Source organism: Neophocaena asiaeorientalis, unplaced genomic scaffold (assembly GCF_003031525.2).
Source record: "Neophocaena asiaeorientalis asiaeorientalis breed wild unplaced genomic scaffold, Neophocaena_asiaeorientalis_V1.1 scaffold669, whole genome shotgun sequence".
Taxonomy (NCBI): domain Eukaryota; kingdom Metazoa; phylum Chordata; class Mammalia; order Artiodactyla; family Phocoenidae; genus Neophocaena; species Neophocaena asiaeorientalis.
In genome coordinates this window covers 1,343,697-1,371,107 of record NW_020174694.1, presented here as the reverse complement: position 1 = coordinate 1,371,107, position 27,411 = coordinate 1,343,697, and the positions used below count along the sequence as shown (strand labels likewise).

At 44.5% G+C, this 27,411-nt stretch overlaps 1 protein-coding gene across 2 annotated transcripts in view; it reads left to right on the top strand.

Moving 5' to 3' along the window:
• The window catches only part of DLGAP1 (DLG associated protein 1), a 321,534-nt gene that overhangs the window by 280,358 nt on the left and 13,765 nt on the right, over positions 1-27,411 (top strand). For both annotated transcript variants that reach the window (XM_024758946.1, XM_024758947.1), the window contains exon 7: positions 14,721-15,142. In XM_024758946.1, coding sequence (XP_024614714.1) covers positions 14,721-15,142 — 422 coding nt within the window. The remainder of the gene's footprint in view (positions 1-14,720; positions 15,143-27,411) is intronic.

The following is a 27,411-nucleotide window of genomic DNA, read 5'->3' as shown; positions in this document are numbered from 1 at the left end:
TGAAACCATCACAATTTAGGAACCAAATCCGACATAACAAAGTCCATCTGCCTGATCCATCTATTCAGAGGCAGACTTGTAAAGTCAGGGTGCTCTTCAGTGTTCCCTATCCAAACAAAAGGAAAATCAATAACTCATTAGTAAAAACATAAAATGCACTGGGTAACCAACCTACTTCAAGAAAAAGAATCGAAATGGAGTATCACAAATCTTCCTGGTATATTTTCAGGCAGCCATCACATCCTGAAAATGCCATTGGTAGCAGAAGTGCCACGTCCATTCTCCAGAGCTGCCTCACCGTGGGGACTGGGCACAGAGGAAGGCTGCCTGAAGATCACTAGTTTAAATGCCATGGCAGCTCCAAGCCAGAGTCAATGAATGCATGTGGTTTTGAAGCAAGACTGCTTTCTTAAGCCAATAAAGAAATGCCTCCTCTCCATCCAACATTAGCTATCTGTCCGCAATTCCTGTTTCACGGGTCAGCTAGTAGGATTATTCGAAAGGATCCACATGGCATATTTTTGCTGCTCTGCAGGACTGATCCTAAGCAAAGCAGGCACATCTTGCCAACCCCTCTCCCAGGGACACTCCCCTCAGCTGCTGCTCTATTGCAGGGCCTCCAAGCATCCCACCCCCATTCTCTCTCATCCTTTGGACTGCTCGCCAGGAGTTTGCATGAGGTCTTCTTGTCTTTCAAGCTGATAATTAGCAAATCTAGTAAACCAACCCTTTCTATTGACTTAGGTGAAAAAGCTAAAAGACTCCCAGGGATCTCCTCTTTCCTTCCAAGTAACAATTGTATTTCAACAGTAGTTCAAACTAGACTTTCTTACATTAGCCCACTAGTGACTCCAAGACTCTTAACAGTGGACACAAAGAGGAAGAATATTATCATTTTCGTTATAAAAATAGCATGCAGATTTACTTGCAGGAAAACATACAGCAGTCTGTTAACAGTGTATATAACTCTCTGATGTACTTTGGAGCAATTGAAAAAACTGTGATTATACATGTGGATGGAGAGATAGAGAGATATCTTTTTAAGTGTTATCTATCTTTTCTATAACAATTGTGTGTTATTAATATACTTAATGATAAGAAAAGTAAGATAGTATTTATACATTATGAAAATTTATAAATTACAGAAATAAAATTAAAATTTCCCATAATCCCATCTATTAACCATGAACTAATAAAGGGGTATATTTTTACCCATGCTTTTTCCATGAACATTTTGAAAGTTGTTGAAATCATCCTATGTATAAAATTCAGTAATGTTTTAAAAATCAACTATTACAACAAGGGCTTTATCATTATTAAAAATTCATGACAAATACTTCTTTTAATGGTTACATAATATTCAAGAATAGGTGTAGACCATAATTTGCTTCCCCTTTCTCTCCCTGTTGAATATCTACATTATTTCTAGATTGACTTTTGATTAAAGGTGGCGAAAAACATATACACATCAATCTTTGAGACCTTCTGAAACTAAATGACAGTAAAAGGATTTTGTGTTTGTTTTGGCACAAACTGTCAAGGATGAAGAGAACAAAAGAGGAAAAAATACAACAGCAAAACTGTGAAAGCTGGAAGGCAGATAGACAAGTGATACCTGACTTAGGCGACCAGAAAAAGCTGAATCTAAAGCCAGTGATGCAGAAATCTAAGATGTAATTCAATTTAAGTTTCAGAACCCACAAAAGGCACGGGCATTGACAGCACTGGATGTAGGGGTGAAGGTGGAGCTAAAAGCTGTCTGAATCTACAGTCAGGTGAAAGACAGCCCTTCCCCACTCTGGCAGGAGACAGGAGGCTTCCCTTCAGAGGCTAAAACAAAGGATCCTGGGTCTGGAGGACAGTTGAGGGCAGTTTGCTGTAATGAAAATAGGAGGATAAATGAAAATTCACAAACATAATGTTGAGGCACCTGCCCTAAGCGTTCTATGTTCACTCAGCTCCCAGAATCCCGGCAGCCACGTTCCCTCTACACGGGCATATGGAACAGTCTATGGTGGGAGAGTGGACCAGTCTGAGCCCAAAGACCCAAAGAAACCACCATCAGGGATTTTGCAGGTGAAAGCCCAGTCAGATCACCCGACACTGAGGATCGCAGTGGATGAGCCCCTCGCCGAGGCACAGACTTCTCCAGAGGCTTTTACTATGCCTTTCAAGGAGGCATGTGGTAGAGTGGGGCCCAAGGACGGTGAAACACAAGTTAATAAATCTTGTCTGGTTAAGACAGAAACAAAAAATGAGGGGCTTACAGTAAGGGAAACACTTCATTTGTTTAAGAGGAACATTTTCGAAAAGACTGATTAAAAGATGCAAGTGCTCCTTTTACTCAAGTGGAACTTGAAAAAGAAATGATGTTGTTGATTTAATCGTTATTACTGCTTTCCTTTGTCACATAGGTTTATTTGTTCATTTCAGATAAACTGATTTTTTCTCCTTCTTTGGGCCCTGGTGATATGCTATCCCAGCTCAAAGTTGGCTGAAAAGTCTCCTATCTGGGACTTCTCTGGTGGTGCAGTGGTTAAGAATCCTCCTGCCAATGTAGGGGACATGGGTTTGAGCCCTGGTCCCGCGAGATCCCACATGCCGCAGAGCAACTAAGCCCAGTGTGCCACAACTACTGAGCCTGCGTGCCACAACTACTGAAGCCCATGCGCCTAGAGCCCGCGCTCCACAACTGAAGAGTAGCCCCCTCTCGCCGCAACTAGAGAAAGCCCGTGCACAACAACGAAGACCCAACGCAGCCAAAAATAAATAAATATATAAACTTATATTTTAAAAAAAGAAATTAAAAATTTAACAGAGAACTGGAAAACCCAACAGAAGAGTTGGAAGGTACACGTGAAGACATTTCTAGAAAGACATACAAAAAGGAGAAAAGCAAAGAAAGAAGTAAATATAGAATTCAAGAAACACGTGATCCAGCACAAGAAAGGGGGAAAGGAAAGGATGATGGAGAAAAGGAATTCCCAGACAATGGTGGTGCAGCAGGTCTGGGGAGTGACCAGGTGAGAGGGAGTAGGTCAGAAGCTGTGAAATATTTCTTCAGGAAGACTGGTAGAATTCCTAATCTGTTTCAATGCACGGAGAGGACATTTACATACCTGGAGGAATTTTGAGGATTAAGTGCTAAGTACATAAAAGTTAAGCAAATTTTTAAAAGGAAAAAAATGTGCAGGAAGTAGAATTTAGTATGGCATATTTGTTTGCTAGGGCTGCCATAACAAAGTATCGCAGACTGGGTGGCTTAAACAACAGAAATTTATTTCCTCACAGTTCTGGAGGTTAGAAGTCCAAGATCAAGGTGTCGGGAATGTTGATTTCTTCCGCAGCCTTTGGTTTGTAGATGGCCATCTCCTTCCTGTCTTCAGATGTTCTTCCCTCTGTGTCTGTCTGTGTCAAAATTTCCTCTTCTTTGAGGATATCAGTTACACTGAATTAGGGCCCAACCACATGACTTCCTTTTACTTTAATTACCTCTTTAAAGGCCCTATCTCCAAATACAGTCACATTCTGAGGTACGGGGAATTAGGACTTCAACAGGAATTTGTGGGAGGAGCACACAATTCAGCCCATAACACATGGTCAGTTGTGAATACTATTTTCCGCTCATAATAATGTGGCCATAAAAGGCAAGGTCTGAATATTGGTCCAAATTTACAATGCAAGTATATTAGGAGAATGGAAAAATACAGGAACAGACCAGAAATGCATTTGTGTGTGTGTGTGTGTGTGAGAGAGAGAGACAGAGACAGAGACACTGAGAGAGGAAGGAAGAATGATGATGAGGTGAGAGAAATCTAAATCTTCATCTTTCCTATGGACAAATGCTGAATGTAAAAAAAGAATAGCAATTTTTGTTATTTAGAAATAGTGTTTATAAGTGGCTGCCTCTGGAGCAGTAAATTGTTACATAAGTAGGCCAGGAATTTCTATTTTTCATAGCCAGCCTTGTGGAACCATTTGATATTTTAAAACTGTGCATGGGGCTTCCCTGGTGGCGCAATGGTTGAGAGTCCGCCTGCCGATGCAGGGGACGCGGGTTCATGCCCCGGTCCGGGAAGATCCCACATGCCGCGGAGCTGCTGGGCCCGTGAGCCATGGCCGCTGAGCCTGCGCGTCCGGAGCCTGTGCTCTGCAACGGGAGAGGCCACAGCAGTGAGAGGCCCATGTACCGCAAAAACAAAAAAAAAAAACAAAAAACTGTGCATGTATAAACATCAAAAGTGGACTGATCAAAATAATAATATATAATATTGTGATAAATATCTTTGTACAGTATGTATTTTCACTATTTCAGATGATCCCATTTCCTGAAATGGAATTCCTGGTTCTAAGAATTATAACATTTTTTAATGTTCTTGATATCCATTTTTAAATAGCTCCTGAAAAAAAAATCTGTACCACTTTACACTGAGAGCGAGGCACTTGAGAGCACAGATACCTCCCCAAATCCCATCATGTACTTTGTTTTAACAGCTTTATTTTATTTTATTTTATTTTTGCGGTACGCAGGCCTCTCACTGTTGTGGCCTCTCCCGTTGCGGAGCACAGGCTCCGGACGCGCAGGCTCAGCGGCCATGGCTCACGGGCCCAGCAGCTCCGCGGCATGTGGGATCTTCCCGGACCGGGGCATGAACCCGCGTCCCCTGCATCGGCAGGCGGACTCTCAACCATTGCGCCACCAGGGAAGCCTTTAACAGCTTTATTGACGTTAATGAACATACAGTAAACTACACATAAGTGTACACTTTGATAAATTTTGACATATATTTGTCAAATCTATATATATGTGAAATGAAACTATCACCACCACCAAAATAGAGAACACATCCATCACTCCCAAAAGTCTCCTCCTATATAGTCACTCCCTCCTTCCCACCCGCTCCTCCTCCCCTACCACTTTCCCCACTTGCTGTCACTTGTTTGCATTTTCCAGAATTTTATTGAAATAAAATCTTGCAGTACGTAATCCTTTTTGGCCTGGTTCCTCTCAGCTGGCATAAGGACTTCGAGGTTCATCCAATGTTTTGCATGTATGAATAGTCTGAACCTTTTACTGCAAATTAGGGTTCCAATGTATGGATATACCAACTTTGTTTATTCAGTGACCTGTTGATGAACACTTAGGTATATCCAGTTTCGAGTAATTAAAGTCAAGCTGCTATGAACATTGTGTACTAATCTAACATATGCTTTCATTTCTCTTAGGTAAAAACCTAGGAGTGGGTTGGGTCTAATGGGATGTGAATTTTTAATGTTTTAAAAAGCAGCCAAAGAGTTTTCCAAAGTCGTATACATTTTACATTCCTACTGTGTGCAAGTTCCTTTGTTTCATATTATCCCTACCGTGTAAGAGTTCCAGTTGCTCCATATTATCGTCAATATTAGGTACGGTTGGTCTTTTTAATTTTAGAAATGTTAATAGATACGTGATATTCTCTCATTGTGGTTTTAATTTGCATTTCCCTAATGCATAATGATGTTGAACATCTTTTCATGAACTTATTTTCTATCCATATATCTTCTTTAGTGAAATGTCTATTCAAATCTTTAAAAACAGAACTAGTTTTATATATATTATTATTGAGTTGTGTGAGTACTTTACCTTCTGGACGCACGTTCTTTATCAGACAGGAGATTTGCAAATATTTTCTCCTTGTCTGTGGCTTGTCTTTTCATTCTCTCAGAGTTGAAAAGCAGTAATTCATAATTTTTTTTTCATTATTTTTTTGTTTGTTTGTTTTTTTGTTTTATTTTTTTTGCAGTACGCGGGCCTCTCACTGTTGTGGCCTCTCCCATTGCGGAGCACAGGCTCCGGACGCGCAGGCTCAGTGGCCATGGCTCATGGGCCTAGCCGCTCCGCGGCATGTGGGATCCTCCCGGCCCGGGGCACGAACCCACGTCCCCTCCATCGGCAGGCAGACTCTCAGCCACGGCGCCACCAGGGAAGCCCAGTAATTCTTAATTTTAACAAAGTCCCGTTTTTCTTTTATGGATTGTGCTTTCAGTGTCATACCTAAGAAATCTTTGGCTAATTCAAGGTGACAAAGTTTTTCTGTTTCCTTCCAGAATGTTTACAGTTTTCGATTTTATGGTCTATGACCTATATTTGAGTTAATTTTTACATATGGTGCAAGGTATGGGTCAAATTTTTTGCATATGAATATTCTTTGTACCTTTTCCCAAATATTTATTGATATATAAAAATGGATATATTTTTGCATTCTCTATGTTGTTCCATTGATCTAAGTGTCCATCTTTATGCCAGTGCCACACTGTCTTGACTATTGTAGCTTTATAGTAAGTCTTGAAATCAGGTAGTGTAAGACCACCAACTTCCTTCTTTTTAAAGCTCTTTTTTTACAGCTATTTTAGGTCCTGCACATATTCTGTCAGCTTTGCTCACTGATATTTCATATTTTTCTTGCTGTTGTAAGTGGTATTATTTTAATTTCAGCTTCCAATTATCCACTGATAGATCATATAAATACCAGTTTTTTGGTATGTAACTCTTCTTTTACAGTTGTTTCAGATAGAAGTGTAAATAAATTCAATCATTGCCAGAAGCAGAACTCATCAATGTAGGTTTTGTTTGGCTTGTAGGTAGGGTAAGCCCTGTCATTTAGCACTATTCTCTGGTTGGAAGGTCATGGAATGTACTGGAATGTATGGAAATCACGGGGAAAGAAAGAGCATTTTAATCAAAGAGATCCAAATTAAAAGTAACTTTACCTTTCCATATCTAAAGTTTACAAGTTGGATACAATGAACACCAGTGGCCTCTTTTAGGCGTATGTTCTCTGATTCAACATTCCAGCAGTGTTCCTTCAATTTTAAAGTAGCATTACACGCAGATGGAGACTTTTAGTTGAAGGTCTAGGCCCAGTCTCCTGGGTCTTGCCTTTCTGCTTGTTACCCTATTTCCCAGGTTGCTATATTGCTCTCATAATCTCTAGTTCGGAAACAAGAGATAAATGTGGATAAGTGCGTGGTATGTGTTCTGGCTTCCTGCCCCCATCCCCACTCAAATATCTTTTATAAGCTTAGATATTTATATGTGTTTTGGAACAATTTATCAAGCAATAATTTTTGGTCCTCACAATTGAAAGGGTTAAGGGGAGCTAGAAGCTTTGCAATGGTGTACTTTTGCGTTATTTATTAACATTGTCAAGTTGACAAGTCGACATGTCTTTAGTGGTTGTACAGAGAGAAGCTCCTGGTCTCACAGCAATTTTCTGGCAAGAAAACTCCAGAATGTTATTTTCCTAGTGTATGTGTATTTAATATTTCCATTTATGTCTTCGTAAACTACTTCTTAACTGTCTGGCCTATTTATTTGGAGCTCATCCAAGTGAGAGTCATTGTTACTGCAAGGACTATTTACCTGCAGCGACCAGGGAATTAGAGAAAACTCATCCCGGAATAAATGGATAGTAAGTCACTTTGTGGCCTTTTCCTCCCTCTTCAACTCCCTCACCCGCCATTCCTTTGTTAAATAGATGAAGTTGGAAAACAGTGAATGTCTAGAGCAGGATGTGCGTGTCTGGAGGTGTGGACATGCAAAGGAAAGGCCAAGATCTTTTCATCTATGTTCATTTATGGGATGGGGATGAGAGCAGATGGGTATTTTGGTTATTTGCATAATAGCTTCTGGTCTTTCTTCTCCCCAGTTGGTGGAACCATCTCCTTCTCTCCTATGTTACAAAATAATACACAGACCTTGAGGACACACTTAATGGTTAGGGGGATAAATGCTGGTATCGAAACATGCTTGTGCGGAATTCCCTGGCAGTCCAGCGGTTAGGACTCAGTGCTCTCACTGCCGGGGCCCTGGGTTCAATCCTTCGTGGGGGAACTAAGATCCTGCAAGTCGTACCATGTGGCAAAAAGAAAAAAATGTGCTTGTGAAGGACACTCGCCATGTCAGCAGGTTTGTGAATGCACAGATTGAGTCACAGGTGTGGAAGGAAAGCACACTAGCGTCTATTCTGAGAGCTGCTCCCCATTTCTAGAAACAAAAGCCTACTTTTGTTTTTTCACCAAAATTACCTCTATTTCCATACAATTCTGAGTTTTTAACATCTCCCTTGCTTCACACTTAAAGCTTGTGGCCTCAAAACTGGGTGGAACAAGCATGTGGAAAGGGAGCATTGTTTTCTCTTTTAACACCATGTCAACTGCTACAAAAGATCTCTTTTGATTGTAAGTGACTTACATATGTAAACATTTGGGCTTGTAGTGATTTGTGCCTTTTCAACTAAGCAGAATGTTAAAAACAAAAAGCCAACATGGAGGCAGTATCTTCTGACAGCCAGTTCAGGGACCACGGACTTGGCAAGAACTTCGGCAGTCAAAAACATCCAGCCTTTGCCAACCCAGAAGCTTTGGATCAATCCCACTCCGCACAGCTTCCTTGTAGTATGACAAAGCCTAGCACTCACCCTCCATATTACACTTGACAAACAATCTCTCTTCTTTGCCAAGTTAACAATACCATAACCTAGCCAAATAGTTCTTCCAGTACACCTGACTTTTAAAGGTGTGGCATTCATGCAATTTAAATTTCAAAAGCCTGAAACTTGGCAATTCCTGATATGCCTCATACATCTTTTTCTTTCCCTTTCTTTCTTTCTTTCTTTCTTTCTCTCTCTCTCTCTCCTTCCTTCCCTCCTTCCTTCCTTCTTTCCTTCCTTCCCTCTTCACTCTCTCCCTCCCTTCCTTTCTCTTCCTCCTCTCTCCCTCTTTCTTTCTTTCTTTTTACGTGCTTTCCAAGATAATTTAGTTGGCAAGAAGAAAAATAACCATCTTACTCACAAGCCTATGGCCCCCATTTGACCCCAAAACAAGACTCAATAAAAGAGAATTGTGAGTGAGACTTCTCAGGCTTTTGTTCGTTACCTGGGGTCAGGAGCCATCGAATGACCCAATGTTCTGGTTGCTGAGGGAAAGCCATTCTCTCTGGGGCACAGTCAGCTCAAGGATGTTTTGTTGAGGCTCCCAACCAAGGTTCCCATAGCGACACCCATCAAGGATACAGCACCTGCCCGGCTGGTACTAAGGCGAGAACGGCCAAATGCTGGGCCCTCGCAGACACTATCAGGTGATACCAAGCCGGCTCTCAGCACTTTCCATTCCCTCCCTTTCTTTTATTTGACAAATGCATTACAATTATTTGGCCTAGAGAGAGTCTTCATGTAGAAAACCTATTCTAATTTTCTTTGCTTAAAGGGAGCTTCAGGCAAACGTATGATGAACGTGGAGGGCTTTAAATAACCAATAGATGCTTGTGTTGAGGTAGTTTTACAATCTGTCAATAGGACAGTGCTAACCACATAAAATAAGCAGCAGGACGGTTTTTTCCCACTGAACTTGCGAGCAGGGTTGCATGACATGTAGGTTCCTCTGTGCTCTGTTCTAACTGGGAAGCTCGTCTGACAGAAAGAGTGAACCTCTTTGTTAGAAAAAGTCTTAATTCTTGATATCAATCTCCTCACTCCCCTTGCCTACCTTTTGATCTATCTTTCATTTTATGTAATGAGACGTCCTGGATTTTACATCGGTTAAGGGCCATTTCCCAAGAGACAAAGATGGCACACTTTTGAAGAAAAGCATTTTCGAATTCTACATATATTCTGCCTTGACAGCAGGCACGGGAAAAGTGTCTAAAGAAGAAAGAACAGCGTAGGACTAGCGTTTTTTTCTTTGAAACTAGATTTAGCCCTGAAAAGCAACCATTATGTGGATGAGAGGGATGGAAAAGAGAACCAGGAACCAGAGGATTCTGTAACGGGTGTGACTGAGGGAGTCTCCCTAAGCTAAGTTTATGGCTTGAGTCTCAGATAGTTGAACTTGCAGGAACAAAGCATGTGCGGGGACTTCCCTGGTGGCGCAGTGGTGCATGTGCGGTCTAAAGATATAGACTGTGCTTAGTTTTCATTCATGACTTATTTTGTTTAAATACAGCCCCATCAGACAGGGGGGATGAGAATGGGCCTCTGAGATTTACCATCTGTTCACTGATTTGGAATCTGCTGGACAGAAAAGTGGTGGGAGCGGGGCACAAAATCCTCTCATCAGAAATATAAACTCGGGCTTCCCTGGTGGCGCAGTGGTTAAGAATCTGCCTGCCGATGCAGGGGATACGGGTTCGAGCCCCGGCCTGGGAAGATCCCACATGCTGCGGAGCAACTAAGCCCGTGCGCAACAACTACTGAGCCTGCGCTCTAGAGCCGGCGAGCCACAACTACTGAGCCCACGCGCCACAACTACCGAAGCCCGCACGCCTACAGCCCGTACTCTGCAACAAGAGAAGCCACCGCAATAAGCAGCCTGTGCACCATAACAGAGTGGCCCCGACTCGCCACAACTAGAGAAAGCCTGCACACAGCAACAAAGACCCAACACAGCCAAAAATTAATTAATTTTAAAAAAAGAAATATAAACTTGTTTCATAGAAAGAGCACAAAGCAACAGCAGAGGTGAATGCCCACAAGTGCCTTTCCTCTTGCCTTCAGAACAGACAAGGTATTGTACGCCGTAGTGGTTGGTCCAGTCTTTGGTTTCATGGTTTTCTGCTCCTTTGGCCAGAATATTGGCCGGTCCTTTTCAGAAGTTGTAATTATCACACATTTTGCCTTTAGGGCACGAAGGGCCAAAGAAGCTTCAAGACTGGAAATTGTGGGTTTGCAAACAGCAGGCCACAGGGTTCAGCTTTCAGGTTTATACCATCCACCAGCAACTGATCTATTCTCTTCAGAAACACAGAAGGGAAACCAATGACTCCCTCTGTGTTCCTATCAAAACTTTTAAACAACAACAACTTGATTGCACCCTTCTCCCAGAAGGAACTCTGCACATGAAAGACATAAAGCGTTTCATAGAGCAGAACATTCTTTGAAAACTCAGGGTAGAAGAAAGCACTTGCTTAAGGAACTTAATTTAGAGAAACAGTGTAGCCTGCACAGGGCTGCCTGAGTTCAAAGGCACCGCTTTTAATCCCAAACCACTTTAATTTTACTTAACTTTTCTTTCTTTCTGGGTGACTAACCTGGAAACTTCTACTCATCTCCTGCCAAGTAATTTTTCTGAAGAAGGTGGATACTTTACAAGATTCATAGCCAGGAGCCCTCTGTCAGGAATGCTGGTGGTACGGTTTTGTGTAGATAAAAACAGAGGCACAAGGAAAGTGGGTCATTGTGATTTGCATGTGGAACAGACTCAGTCTCCGGCAAGTTTGCTCAGACTGGAAGCAATAAGGCGCTGGGCCTTCCTTAAGTTTGGAAATGGAATGCCTCTGGCAGCCTATGATCTTGGAGAGGGGAGCTGAGTGTTTTCATAGCTGGGATTTTGTGTTAGTGGAACAGGTAGAATGTCAACTGTTGTGAGGAAAGTCAACCAGTTCGCACACATGCAGCTGGAGAGAAAGCTCAGCTTCAGATGTCATTTAACGTGTTGGTGGATGAACAAGAAGGCGGCAGAAATGGCCTCTTGCAGCCAAGAAGCCGGTGATTATTGGAAAAATCGCGGTAGCACAGTTCTTCTTGTTTTCACTGCTAGGACCAGGAAGGACATTCTTTCAGACTTCCACACTGAGTGATTTTTCCTATGACCCATTTCGGAGTTAAAGAACTTATAAAATGGCCACGCCTGGGCCTTCCCTGGTGGCGCAGTGGTTGAGAATCTGCCTGCTAATGCAGGGGACACGGGTTCGAGCCCTGGTCGGGGAGGATCCCACATGCCGTGGAGCAACTAGGCCCGTGGACCACAACTACTGAGCCTGCGCGTCTGGAGCCTGTGCTCCGCAACAAGAGAGGCCGCGATAGAGGCCCGCGCACGGCGATGAAGAGTGGCCCCCACTTGCCACAACTAGAGAAAGCCCTCGCACAGAAACGAAGACCCAACACAGCCAAAACTAAATAAATAAATTCTTTTAAAAAATGGCCACACCTGATACCTTCCACAGAAATAACTTCTTGCAAACAGCAAACAGTGAGATGGGCTGGCCTTTATTGGCAGGCCTATCTTCATAAAATGAATGGTGACAATCACAACATTTATGACTGTGATCATCCTAATAATTAACACAGACCAACTGTGCAGTCATTTACTTTTTTGGTATTTATTCTCTAGGGGGAAAACATGGGCTGATTAAGATGATTGCACCCTCTCCTTTTTGTGGCTTCCGGTCTGTTCATTATTTATTTATTTATTTATTTATTTATTTATTTATTTATTTTTTGGGGGTACGCGGGCCTCTCACTGTTGTGGCCTCTCCCGTTGCGGAGCACAGGCTCCGGACGCGCAGGCTCAGCGGCCATGGCTCACGGGCCCAGCCGCTCCGCGGCATGTGGGATCCTCCCGGACCGGGGCACGAACCCGTGTCCCCTGCATCGGCAGGCGGACTCTCAACCACTGCGCCACCAGGGAAGCCCCATTATTTATTTTTGAGGGACCAGAATATTAGTATTAATTGGCTCTGATAGAGTGTTCCACAAGAGTTAAGAAAAAAGCATATAATCTGGTTTATTAAATGTTGTATGGACATTATTTAGTGCACTCTCCTTTAAGGCTGGCACTATTGAATATTAACTGAAAATCAACTAGCAAATAAACCATCTTAACATGGCATAATCATGAGCCAGTCAAGAAAATATATCACCTCACACCCATTAGGATGGCTACTATCGAAAAAGTCACAGACGCAGAGAACAAACGTACGGATACCAAGGGGGAAGCGGGGGGTGATGAACTGGGAGATTGGGATTGACATATATACACTATGGATACTATGTATAAAACAGATAACTAATGAGAACCTACTGTATAGCACAGGAAACTACTCGGTGCTCTGTGGTGACCTAAATGGAAAAGAAATCCAAAAAAGAGGGGATATACGTATATGTATAGCTGATTCACTGTGCTGTACAGCAGAAACTAACAGAATATTGTAAAGCAACTAGACTCCAATAAAAATTTAAAAAAAAAGAAAAAGTCAGAAAATCACTGTTGGCAAGGATGTGGAGAAACTGGAAAACATGCATTGTTGGTGGGAATATAAAATGGTACAACTGCTAGGGAAAACAGCTCCTCAAAATATTAAAAACAGAATTAGCACATAATTCAACAATTCTACTTCTGGGTATATACCCAGAAGAGTTGAAAGCAGAGTCTCAAAGAGTTATTTGTACACCCATGTTCATAGCAGAATTATTCACAATAGTCAAAAGGTGGAACCAACCCAAATGTCTACTGATGAATGAAAAAATAAACACAATGTGCTATGTACATATAATGGGATATTATTCAGCCTTAAATAGGAAGGAAATTCCGACATATGCTACAATATGGATGAACCTTGAAGACATCAGGCTAAGTGAAATAAGCCAGCGACAGAAAGACACATACCGTATGACTCAACTTACATGAAGGACCTAGAGTAGTCAAATTCAGAGAGACAGAAAGTGGAATTGTGGTTGCCAGAGGCTGGAAGGAAGGGGGAATGGGGAGTTGTTTAACGGGTACAGAGTTTCAACTGGGGAAGATGAAAAGGTTCTGGAGATGGATGGTGGTGATGGTTGTACAACAGTGTGAATGTATTTAATGCCACTGAACCGTACATTTAAAAATGGTTAAACTTGTAAATTTTATGTTACATATATTTCTTCAGAATAAAAAATAAATAAAATATTAGATCAGGAAGTTACCTTAAAAAAAAAAGAAGTATAAAGTGGGGGTAACAGATACCTGATGCTGCCTTCAGTAGACATATCCTCTTATATCCTGTTAAATCATCATTTCCTGTCTGCTCTAGGAGCCAAGGAAGCTTTCTGGGGGTGTGTTTTAAATTACTTCAGGCCCACACCTTCCCTTGCCCCTTGTCTGAGAAAGAATTCACTGCTCCCCTGTCCTTCCCCACCCCTCCCTCCTTCCATACATCCTCACCTTTGCGGTAGGGGTCAAGAGAAATCTAGAACCATTTGGTTGTATGTCCATATAAAATGGTGTTAACAAGTTGTCTTTTATCACCTTGGTAGAAGAACTATGGAGAGGGAAATTAAAGGCGCAGGGAAGGATGGTACCGGAAAACTCTAGAACCTCGAGCTGATTTTGCCCCAAAGGCTTTGTATCAAATTATCACGATGACCCTGTGATCAAGAGACAGGTGAAAACTTCCCAGGGGAAGGAGCTTTAACGTTAAGGGGAGCTTAATGACAGTTTAGTTTGCTTTCAGGTAAGAGCTGTCCCTGGGAAATGTGGTTATGTGGGATTCAAGAGAGTTTTGGCCCAGGTGGGTTGTTGTTGTTTTCTCTCCTCTTGTTTCAAAGGAAATTACGCAGACTAAGAGATAACTGAATTGTTTCCTTACCCCTCACCAAATTTACCCTTCACTGAATGTCAGGATTCAAGCCACTGCCGATTTGGGGAGGAAGTTGAACCCCGGACATCATTCTGGCTTTGAGAGTGGTGCCTGCGGTCCACTTCTAAACCTTCTCTAGATACGTTTTCACATTCCATATTGAACAGAGATGAGGGCTCTGTGCTCTTTACACTAGAGCCAGGGCAATCGATGCGCCGGCGTCAAGGGCTACCTCTGCAGACTGAGAAGATGAGACCCCCTCTTGCACACCCACGAAAAGACACAGAATGTAATTCTGCTTTGAGAAACATCTTTGAACTAACTCGTCTCTCTCTATCCCTCCAAGCTTCCGCAGGTTCACTCGATCCAACAGTGTGACGACAGCCGTGCAGGCCGACCTGGACTTCCACGATAACCTGGAGAACTCTCTGGAGTCTATAGAGGACAATTCATGCCCCGGCCCGGTGGCCAGACAGTTCTCCCGGGACGCCAGCACCTCCACGGTCAGCATCCAGGGCTCAGGAAACCACTACCACGCCTGCGCGGCCGACGAGGACTTCGATGCGGATTTCGACCCTTCCATTCTGCCGCCCCCAGACCCCTGGATTGACTCAATCACCGAAGATCCCCTGGAGGCCGTGCAGAGGTCAGTGTGCCACCGGGACGGCCACTGGTTTCTGAAGCTTCTCCAGGCGGAGCGGGACCGCATGGAAGGGTGGTGCCAGCAGATGGAGAGAGAAGAGCGCGAGAACAACCTGCCCGAGGACAGTAAGTGCGGCGCAGCGCCTGCGCACGCGCCCCCCGGGGTCGGGTCCCCGGGGCCGGGTCCCCGGGGCCGGGGAGGGGATGCTTTCATAGCGCTGGGCAAGCCGTGCAGGTCCCCGCCCCAAACGGGAACGTGTGGAAGAGCTGGGCGGTTCAGGCCGAGTCCACACACCCCTGGTGCCCAATAAAGACAAGCCCCCCCCCCCCACACACACACAGACACACACGCCAGGCAGCTGTAACACCTTCTCTACCTCTGCCTCCGCGACCTCCACCTCTGGACCAACGTGGGGTGGACGCATGCTTCCGACACGGTTTCTCTTCCCCAAGATGCTCCCGCAGGGAATGAACAGAAATTCTAAATAGTTTCAAGATCCCCAGATACGCGTGCCTTGGGCATTTATAATCTTACAGGTGTATTACTTTCATTAACATACAGGATTAAAACAAGGCCAGTCGTGTCTAGGCCCGTAGACGCCAAGCTTATTGACATCCTTGGACCTGGTTAGCCCGCACTTTCCCCCTTAGGTTTTAGGAAGGCAAACCTTCAGCCGCTAAAGCAATTAACCCAATTTAATGGGTTAAGGTAAATGATCAAATAAAGGATGGTTAAGTTAAATAAATAACGGAGACTCCGCACACCGTTCTTTTCAGACTTTGACTTTTAACAACGATTCCTATTAACAGTTGACAAAGAAGTTGCCAGATTACTGCAGTCCGGTTGCACATTGATAACGATTTTGAAATTGGAATAGCATTTATAATCAGTGTGTATTTCATTGTTGCGTGTTTATTTCCCTCCGAAAAACGATTATTAAATGAATGGTGGATCTTCCAACCGATGATATTTTTGAATCAGAGAAATTCAGTGGTAGGCATCAAAGCCTGCCTTCATTTTTGTGTGGGAACCACCTGGAAGAGTATTAGCGTGATGTGGTTTTAGACCTTTTTTTTTTTTTTTGGGTTTTTTATTTCCCTCCGAAAAACGATTATTAAACGAATGGTGGATCTTCCAACCGATGATATGTTTGAATCAGAGAAATTCAGTGGTAGGCATCAAAGCCTGCCTTCATTTTTGTGTGGGAACCACCTGGAAGAGGATTAGCGTGATGTGGTTTTAGCCCTTTTTTTTTTTTTTGGGTTTTTTATTTCCCTCCGAAAAACGATTATTAAACGAATGGTGGATCTTCCAACCGATGATATGTTTGAATCAGAGAAATTCAGTGGTAGGCATCAAAGCCTGCCTTCATTTTTGTGTGGGAACCACCTGGAAGAGGATTAGCGTGATGTGGTTTTAGCCCTTTTTTTTTTTTTTGGGTTTTTTATTTCCCTCCGAAAAACGATTATTAAACGAATGGTGGATCTTCCAACCGATGATATGTTTGAATCAGAGAAATTCAGTGGTAGGCATCAAAGCCTGCCTTCATTTTTGTGTGGGAACCACCTGGAAGAGGATTAGCGTGATGTGGTTTTAGCCCTTTTTTTTTTTTTTGGGTTTTTTATTTCCCTCCGAAAAACGATTATTAAACGAATGGTGGATCTTCCAACCGATGATATGTTTGAATCAGAGAAATTCAGTGGTAGGCATCAAAGCCTGCCTTCATTTTTGTGTGGGAACCACCTGGAAGAGGATTAGCGTGATGTGGTTTTAGCCCTTTTTTTTTTTTTTGGGTTTTTTATTTCCCTCCGAAAAACGATTATTAAACGAATGGTGGATCTTCCAACCGATGATATGTTTGAATCAGAGAAATTCAGTGGTAGGCATCAAAGCCTGCCTTCATTTTTGTGTGGGAACCACCTGGAAGAGGATTAGCGTGATGTGGTTTTAGCCCTTTTTTTTTTTTTTGGGTTTTTTATTTCCCTCCGAAAAACGATTATTAAACGAATGGTGGATCTTCCAACCGATGATATGTTTGAATCAGAGAAATTCAGTGGTAGGCATCAAAGCCTGCCTTCATTTTTGTGTGGGAACCACCTGGAAGAGGATTAGCGTGATGTGGTTTTAGCCCTTTTTTTTTTTTTTGGGTTTTTTATTTCCCTCCGAAAAACGATTATTAAACGAATGGTGGATCTTCCAACCGATGATATGTTTGAATCAGAGAAATTCAGTGGTAGGCATCAAAGCCTGCCTTCATTTTTGTGTGGGAACCACCTGGAAGAGGATTAGCGTGATGTGGTTTTAGCCCTTTTTTTTTTTTTTGCGGTACGCGGGCCTCTCACTGTTGTGGCCTCTCCCGTTGCGGAGCACAGGCTCCGGACGCGTAGGCTCAGCGGCCATGGCTCACGGGCCCAGCCGCTCCGCGGCATGTGGGATCTTCCCGGACCAGGGCACGGACCCGTGTCCCCTGCATGGGCAGGCGGACTCGCAACCACTGCGCCACCAGGGAAGCCCTAGACCTATTTTTAAAATCATTTAACTTTTTATTGTGAACATTTAAAAACACTTGCAAAAGTAGAGGGTTTACTGTAATGAACCCCCATATTCCCATCACCCAGCTCAACTACTGGCTGGTCTCATCTTCCCCCACTTGTCATCATTTTTGCCAGAGGATCTTAAAGAAAATCCAGCGCATCCCGTCACTTCACCACGTTATCTCTGATAAGGACTTTATGTATACGTATATAACCATCGTGCATTATCATCCCTAACAAAAACAATAATAATTTCTTAACAATTAGATCGAGAGCTTTCTGTAAATCACGTTCAGTTGACTTACTACGTGAACCAAACTGATTGTGTCCGGGAGCAGTGAGTTTTCCTTAAAGGGAGTACTTTTGTGAGAATGGAGACTGGAAAATGACAGTTTGCAGGTTGTGGGATTTCCGCTCTGTGTCTTGCTCACAGCTCTTCTCTGCTTTTTCTTGCTTCTGACCCCTATCCACCCGCTGACTAACTTAGTTGTTGCCTTTCTGAGCAGGTTAGAAAATCCATCAATGGGTTTCTGTAACGTTCCTTTTGTTCTTGCATGTTATGAGTGCAAACAACTTAGCAGTGGAAAAGTAAACCTCCTTGACACTTGACCCAACCGTTGGTGCCACTGCAGGCTCACCCAGGTGTGGATCCACAGGGAGAATATGCTCTGTGCCCAAGTGACAGGGGTGTGAAGCACAGCCCGGCAGCAGTGGGCGGGGGAAGTTTTCGGTAAGAAATTCTTAGCAGTCGCATCTTCTTATTCTCCTTTCCCCGTGAGTATACCCGAAGCCTAGTAGCTTTTCCTGGGAAAAATGCCCATGTCTAAGGAGCAGTGGCCTCGGGTGCACAGCTCAACAGGGCAAGCTGTCTTGCAGATTTCAGTCCATGCAATGCATGGATTCGAACTTGTTCTAGCTTCGCTGCTTGGCTTCCAATAAGACCTAGGGAAGCTGCTCATCTGGTGTTTTCTTTTAATCTGATGTTTTCTTCCCATCTGAGACTAGATCTACTTCTCTCAACCCAGCTTTATATGATGCGTGAGGATAGTCATCGTATACATATTTAGAAAAGTCTTCCTTAACACTTAAGGAGCTATGAAAACAAGTCAATGTATTTTGATACCAGCACATATATTTGGAAGGTGAGAACCTTGTTAGAAAATCAGGTTCTCATCCTATGTTTGAGATGAAAGAGAAGCATATTTGTAGCTTGAACATGAAGGAACTGCTCATTCATTCACTGTTCCAGAATTTTACTGTACATGTTATTTGCAATATTGATTTATAAATAGGACTCATAAACCTCTTCCATATGAAGGTATTTTGTTATAACAAGATTTGTTCTAATAATGATTTGCTGTCTTTGTACACGAAAGTGCCGCTGTCCCACCATGAATAAGCCGTCTTCTTAAGGACGCTGTCTTTAGAGTAGTGATAAATTTTCTCAAATCTGCCTCTGTTTTACAAGGTTGCTGCCTGAGGGCGGTGGTGGGGTGTGAAGGTCATGGCTGCAGAACAGACAAAGATAACTTAGGGTGGGAGTATTTCTGGTGCTTTGCTTAAAGTATTCAACTGAGTAAATTAATCTTAGATGACAAGTATGCAATGAGACCCGCTGCACTGGGGAGTGAGTCTCCCTGTGTAGTTTGAAACATATTTCGATATCAGAGCCCCCTTTTTCTAAGTTAAAAAAAAAATTACACACAACACCAATAAATATAATAGGAAGAACGGTGAAGCTCTTTGGTGAGGGCCTGGAGTCCTATCTGCTCAGCCTCTACCACTCTCTGGACAGAGGTCCCTAGAAACCCTCCCTGCCACCAAAAAAAATCCCAGGATTCCTGGAATAGTTTGAAAGCCAATGGTCTATAGTGAAAAGTCCAACTTACTAATTTTTTTAGATACAATTTTATAACTTTAGATCAAACAGCTAACACAAAGATCAGAGGTAAATGCCTTTCCTACATGTTTTTTTAGATGTACAAAACTGATTCAGATTAGAAACATCTATTTAACCTACAAAACCTATCTAACCTACAAAAATGGCTCTTCCTTCAAATCTCAGCTTGGGCCTCACCGTCTAGAAGTCTTTGCAGCATGCATCCCTTCAGGCTGAGTTGGGTGTGCCTCCCTGGTGCTTCTGTAAAAGCCTGCACATTTGTCTATCAGGTGTTTCCAACTTTATTTGATGGTAATCTATGTATCTCTCTCCTCCACTGAAAAGTGAGGTCTGAGGACCGAAATTACTCTTGTCTCATTCATCTTCATATCCGCTGCCCCTCTGACGGTTCTTGGCACAGAGTAGGGGATCAGTGAATATGTATTTGAGTCCTGGGACTATTTTGGAAATACTGTTTTACAAAAGTATTTTCCTTAGCAAAATCTTTCTTCCTAAGTAGTTACAAAATATTCAACAGGTAGTTCGCAGCTATTGTTGCCAAAAGCTAGAAGGGGAGGTCCCTTGCGAGGTAGAGAGCGCTGCTTGATCTGAAGAGAGATTCGGCAGAGACACGAGCGCCTACCACAGAGAGGCTAGAAAGGACTTGTGTGTCGGTCAGCTGCGTGAGCTAGACGAACCCGCGTGTCCCTTCCAGCTCTTGGGACGCGATTCCATCCCATAAGCACTTGAAAGCTTTCTCTATCTTTCATGCCCTGGATGGTACAAAACAGAAGTTTCCACCCACTAGCATTCCAGAATTCTAAACAGCGCAGAGGTACACACACATGCCCGGTCAAAGAGTCGCCAATTTCAAATGAGGCAAATGGAAATCAGTGAGGATCTGACCAGAAAGCCGGGAGGAAGGGAGAATATAAACCAGTGAGAAAGCATCCATCTTGTCCTTACAGTCCCCTGGGCCGTGGGCTATATAGGCTTTGACAGGTGTTGTTTTATTTGCCCTCACAACAGCTCTCTGGCAGTCCCTCCTCCAAGGTCACACAACACAGAAGCGCCTGATGGAATAGATACAACACGAATAACATTTGACAAGATAATGATACTTTGTGTGTGCTTGGCTGCTCTAAAGCTCCGCATACATATCTGTCCCTGCTTCCTTGGCAACCACAGTCCTGTTCTGATAAGTGGGCCTGGAGTTGCAGAGGGCCTTTGTTTTTACTAATTCTCTCATTTAACCTTTGCTTTTTTTATAAGGGGGGGCGAGTGGTAAGGAAGAGGGGCCAATCCCGTTTGGCAGGCATAGCCAATGTCTGAGTAACCAGCTTAAAAAAAAAGAAGTCTGTGTACACTCAGAAAAATAGATTTGATAAATGGGTCAAACGCAGATCTGTCTCTTGGCCAGGCCACCTTATGTGTCCTTTGGGTCCTAGATAGGAAGGTCTCTCTTCAGGGTACATGACGACGGTTGGCTCCGTGACAGATCCCTCCCAGGAGAGCTGGTCTTCATCCTCGGTAGGGAAACGTAAGGATAGGGTGGAAGAAAGGAACGAGTCTAACCACACCTGCTTAATTTATTTCGTGGGGCCCCGGAATTATTCCAAATTTTCAATATTTTTAAACGTTTGGGTGACTGCTTTAATGCCTCTGAACGGCCCACTTAAAAACGGTTAAAATGGTAGATCTCACGTACATTTTACCACACACACAGAAATATCCACCCCACTGCCCCCCAAAAAAAGTCTGCAGCAGCTGAAGGTAGATGGGTCAGGCTTGCTGTCTTCACGTCCAGAGTTATTCATCACGCTTATAAGAATGTAAGGTATTTTGTTAAGTATCTTCCTGAATTCAAAATACAACATGTCCACTGGCAGGGGTCGGGGGAGAAGTTAGGAAGAGAGCTCATCTGGTCAATGGGAACCTGAGGTTCAGATCTGGGGCGTGTGGTGGCTGCCATCACCTTTCTCTATCACAGAGTTGAAGAAAAAAAAAAAAAAGCCATCCAGTCTTCAGGAATTAGTCAGTGATCACTTATTTTATGCTGCAATCATCCTGATTCTGACCGCTGCTTCCTAGGGATCTTGTTTGTGGCCTTCCAGGACTGGAAAACACTGCTTTCCCCAAAACTGGACAAAGTGCTCAAGGAAGCACAGAGAGAAAACAAGCACTCGCGGTCACCCGGTCCCCTCCAGCCAGCTTTCCAAAAGTCCATCTATAAATTCTTTGGGTGTGTGGGTCTGTTGTTTTCCCTGCGAAAATAAAAGCAGCGCGAGGACTTTAGTTCTTGGGTGAAACCTTCCTCCCTAACAGTCGATGGTAGGTTTTTGGCTCGGTAACAGAAGAAGGGAAATCTGCAGTGAGCGAGGTTTCCTCGCGGCCGGGGCAGCTGACAGAACGTTCCCGCAGCTCTCGAAGTAAACCGATCCGAGCCTCTTTCAGACAATGGGGCCTTGTGTGAAACAGCTGTCTCGGGGAGATGGCTCGGTGCTGTTGGCCGGGGCCTGCCTGTTACAGAGATCCGTCTGGTATTATCTGACTGGGACGAAACGCCCAGATGGAGCGCAGGGCTCCCACCAGGAATGCGGTCCAGCACCGATGGCTCGAAACACGGGCTCGGGTTTCAGTGGCCCCAGGATGAAATACTGGTTGATTGTGCTTGGAAATCTAGCAGTGCCTCCTGAATTGTGGGCAACTTATATGTGGAATTTTCAGGCTTTATCTGAAACGAACTGATAAACCCAAAGCGTGTGCGGGATGGAGGCAGATTAATTCCACTTTAATTTTGCCCTGTAATAGCATCCCCGTTAGTGAAACTTGGCCTTGAGTCCCCCAGAAGGCCTGGGAGCCTTGGCAGCGAACGTGGGGCTGGTAACGAAACCCGAAATGGGGTTTGCCCGGTTTCAGGTTGAGTTATGGGAAGCTGTGTACAGTCATCGCTGCAACCGTTGATGGGTGCCATGCCCAGGCTGGCTCTGCCCAGGGTCTCTGCAGCCTGAGGACTGGTGGGTGGGTGGCAGGCAGAGGAACACTCTGATTTCCTCAGCTCAGTTGCCTCAAGCCTTGTGTGCTTCTAAGTGGGGCAAGGTGGGTGCATCCTAGCTCCTTCCTGTTTTATTCTCATCTTTCTTTTGCAATGACCTGCAAAAGGTCCCTCCCCACCCCCATGCCCCAAGACACGCACGCACACACGCACACACACACATATGCACACACACTGCATACTCTCTTTTTTTAAGGTCTGGCCAACCTGATATTAGTGACTAGAAAGCGACAGGAATGAAAAGAAAACTGTGTGCAATGTGCCTTATGTTTAACCTTCTAGAACGCTTGCTGCATTTTGCTTTGCACAGCACTGAGCACAAGGAGAAAGGTGTTGGTGCTGGAAGGTCATTTCCGAGCATCCCTTCTGTGGATGTGTTTCACTGGGAGTGGTCTGAGGCTGAGGGGCACGGAGGCGAGGAGAGGTGAAGATGGGCAGAGGGAAGACAGGATGCCTGGAAGCAGCTCTCCAGGTCCCTGGGCCATTGCTGTTCCCTTTATTCCAGACACTTGTACATTGTAGAGAGGCAGAGATTGCAGAGAGAGGGCCTGACTCGTGGAGCACGGTCCCCGATCACTTTGTCTAACAGTAACCAATTTCTGTGAAAGATCATTGCAATGGCCTTCAAATGCAGTATTTAATCCTTCCATATTCCCAAGGGAAATGTTAACTCATTTTATCTCATTCAGCTTTCAAAGGCTCAAAAACTGTATTTATCTATGTGATGTAGATGCTGTTACTATTTCATGGCTGATGTAAATGGAGATATGGATCGAAGCGTAACCATCTTTTATGAGTGAGACTCCTGGAGTATGGACTGGGGAAAAAACATTAGCTGAATTTTTGAAAACTTGCTCTTTACAAACAAAATAATATTTCCCCCATGGTTTAGCCCCGTGGAAGCTCTGGTTTTAGTCCATGGGATAATTTCTACTTGAGAATTCTATTCTTTATTCATTAGCTTTTAATAAATTCATAAAGTCGTCATTCTTTGTTCATTTAAGTTTTGGCTCCTTTAAGGGAAAAAAAAAGTGCTCTTGTTACATTCAGAGCAGCGCTTGTCAGCCAGGAGTGAAACAGATCCATGTTTTCTGTGGAGACCTTTTTATTGACAACAGCTCTGGATCACAAATGTGTTTGAGAAGCAGCTGGGCAGTTGGTTGGAGAAATTCTTTTCCACGAGGACAAACTCGTGAATTAAAATGTCTCCACTTGGATAATCCCGACTTGAAATCACACAGATTTGGTCTGACAAATCCACATGACTTTGGAGTAAGTGGGTGGGTCCACTTTTTTAAAAATTCCTTTTTCCTCCTCACTCCTGAAGCCTACAACATTCCCCCGGCGGGCGGGGAGGCCAGGTGAGTAAAAAGTCAAAAGTTGAGGATAGGGAGGTTTAATTCACCCACAAACTCGTTCAACTTTTCCCAAATGGCTTGGTTCTTCCAGCCTGAGTCAGCACACCTAGTATTATAAATAGAAAACCAAGAGGAAGAATAGCCCCACCAAGACTATCTTAGCCAATGAATCAGTCAAGACTGTAAGGAAAAAGTGGTGCCAGGCACGGTAAAACCTTAAAGAAGTAGAATCTTAGGCCTGGAATCTTGCCCTTAATTAATTTTTCTGGTTAACATAGAGCTTATTGATGAGTCAGTTCACTTCAAAACTTCTTCCAACAGGATAACTGGGAGTTACATCGGCACAGCCTATGCCATGCCTGCTTATAAAGTCAGACATATAAATAGATGGTGCTGGAAAGAATGCGGAGAGGGCAGAGACAGAGCTGTGCACGGAAATTTGAGGAGCAAAGCGAGGGAGAGGTGAAAGGGGATAGGTCTTTCTGGAGGATGCACACCTGTGCACAGGGGGTGGGGCCAGTGTGGGGCGGGGCCGGTGTGGGAGCCAAGGCAGGAGGCACCCCAGCTCAGTGTTTAGCCTGAGCAAAGGCACTGCGGAGAGACCAGGTTTTGGATTTGGGAAACTGGGGGCCCAGGGCACTGAGAGAGTGGGCAGAGGTGAGGCTGGACAGGTGGGCCATTGAAGGGAGTTTCCCGCTTATCCCAGGGATGACAGGGGAGCATGGAAAAGTTTTAAGCGTGAGAATTATATGAGATAAGAAGACCCTCCAGTTAATAGGACCAAACCTCCAAACTGGCAATGGAGGGAGAATATTCATGCTGTGGAGGGGGTGATGGAGCCTTGTAGCCCTAATCATAAGCAACCAGGGACTCCTGAGAGGAATGTGGATGTGGGGAGACAAGAGGTGTCGAGGGGTTGCTCAGACGTGCTGCACGAAGGGTTGGTATACACCAGAGTTACAAATTTGAGCAAAATAAACCTATTTTACAGAATAGCTGAACCCAGGAGCATGGATGGGATCACCTGAGGGGACTAAGGGAAGGGGGCTCAGGACCGAGTTTTGTGTTCAACATTCTCGAGGTGGAGGGAAGCAGAGGTCAGGGCCGGAGAGCTCTGTGGGTGCCCAGGGGGCTGAGATTCCTTTGTGCCAAACGCAGAGGTCCAGGAGGGGGGAGGGGAGGGGAGAGCCAGACTGCAGGGAGGGGGGACCCTGGGAGCTGAGGATGTAGAGAGAGCAAAGGAGTCTGCCCTTTGGAGAATCCAGCGTTTAAGGGAATGTATTGGTATGCTCCGGCTGCCATAACAAAGTACCACCCGTGGCCTCAGCAACAGAAATTTCTTTTCTCACAGCTTCGTGGGCTAGAAGGCTGAGCTCAAGGTGCCCGTTTGTCCCTAGGCCTCTCCCGTTGGCTTGGTCTTCCCTCTGTGTGTATCTACATCCTGATCCCATCGTCTTATAAGAACACCAGTTATGTTGGGTGAGGACTCGCCCTAATGACCTCGCTTTAACTTAATTACCGATGTAAAGGCCCTGGTCCAAATACAGTCACGGCTGGAGGACTTGGATGTTAGGACTTCAACAGATGAATCTGGGGAGGACACAATTCAGCCTATAACAGGGGAGAAGAGGAATTTTATTTTAGCTAGAGGGGATCACGAGATGGGGGAGGATTTTCCCCTTAGAATGGGAGCGACTTGAGAATGCTGGCAGCCCTCTCAAGTAGGGCTGCAGAGAAGGGCAGAGGTGGCAGAGAGGGAGTAGGTTCTCCGAGCAGCCAGGAGGGAGTGGTCCAAGGACACAGATAGATGGGAAGGGTGGGCGTAGAGAGCTCTTTAGGACGGGGGCAGTTATCGGTCGCCGGCTGACTCCATTAAGAAGCAATGGCAGTAACTCCAGGCACCTGACGTCTCTGATGCCGGCCACGTCACTGTTCGCCCATCACTCATTAGAGCTTTAGGGGAACTGCGTGGGGGGCAAGTGTCAGGAGAGGGCAGAACACTGAGAGTGTTCATGCCTGATCCCCCTGTTTACTTCATCTCACAGGAGGCAAAGTTATGGTTGAAGATGAGGTAGCAGGGGTCTAGTTGTGAGTGAATAAGAGTCAGAAAAGGAGGGTCAGGGAGGGAGGTGACCAAGACCATCTTGAAGGACTAATAAACAGTTGCAAGAGATGGGCTGAGTTTGGAGCCCATGGGTCTGAATGGCTCTAAACCACACGGCAAAACACAGCTCACAGAGCATCGGGTGGGCCCAGCGCCCTGCAGGCCAGATGTGTCTGGCCTACTCTGCACCTGAAGATAGACCTTGTTTTGCTGGAGCATCTGTGGCTCCCGGGGAGGGTCTGACCCTTGATTTTGCAGCGAGTCTGTTTTCTGCACAGGCTCCGGCAGGATGGTCTAGGCGTCCAGCCTTGGTTAAGGTCCTGTCTTCTCCGTGTGTCTCTGTCATCCAGCAGCCCGTTGGCCACTGTTCTAGCTCTGTTAGGTGGGGAGCTACGCCAGACTCTACAGATAGGCACGAAAGTCTGGGGCCCTGAAGAATTGTTGTGGATTCCTTATGCACACAGACCAAAGGCATGATTCACCCACGCACTGACGCTTGTCTAAGTCGGCCTGCGTGAAAGCCACCAAAAAAAGAGGACCTTCAGTCAGCTCACACTGTTGGGGAGAGACGATGGAGCGTGAAGATTAGCAGGATAAATAATTCCCTGTTTGGGATCATGTCACCTTTTAGTTTCCCAGGTGAATGACCAAGAGCTAAAGAATGTCGATAGGATATAGGAGTTATCATTCCTGCTACATCCTAACAATTTTCATATATGATTTCATTAAATAATCAGCAATCCTATGAAGACAGCATTATGATCGCTTGACAGACAAAGAAAACAGAGTCCGAGGGTACAATAAATTCTCCCAAGCTCCGCAGCTAATAAGTGGTATTTCTGACTCCAGTGCCTATTCTCTTTCTGGTATGTCACACAGAGAGGAAGTTAGGAAAGGAAGCAGACCAGGTGAATTAGGTGTAGGCGGCAGGGCCTGGGACGTGTCCCACCAGCCTGTCCACTGCAGAAGCTTCACCACTGGTGGGACAGCCAGACGGACTCCTCTGTATTGATGGGTAGTGTCCAGGTTGAAGATATAAATGCTGATGGTGGAGCCGGCACAGTCCGTAAGAACCGGAAGCAGTCATAGCCGGCACAGTCCGTAAGAACCGGAAGCAGTCAAAGCCGGCACAGTCCGTAAGAACCGGAAGCAGTCAAAGCAACCAGTGCCCCTGGCTTGTCAGCTCTAGAGGCCTAACCCTTCTTGAATATTAAATGCGTACGTTGGTTATGCGTAAGGACATTTTTTTCAAACAAAGCGTCACACATATTTATTCCTGAACCAAGCTACTCATGCAGAAATGTAGAAACAAAGAAAAAAATCATTTTCCCAATAAAACACATCCAACTGTCTAGATAGTCGGGATGTTTTCAGCTTGACATGGTAAGATGCTGGTGACTTTGATACAGTATAAATATGTGCGCCATCTCCCACGCGGTTCCTTATAGACCCAGCTCGGTCTCA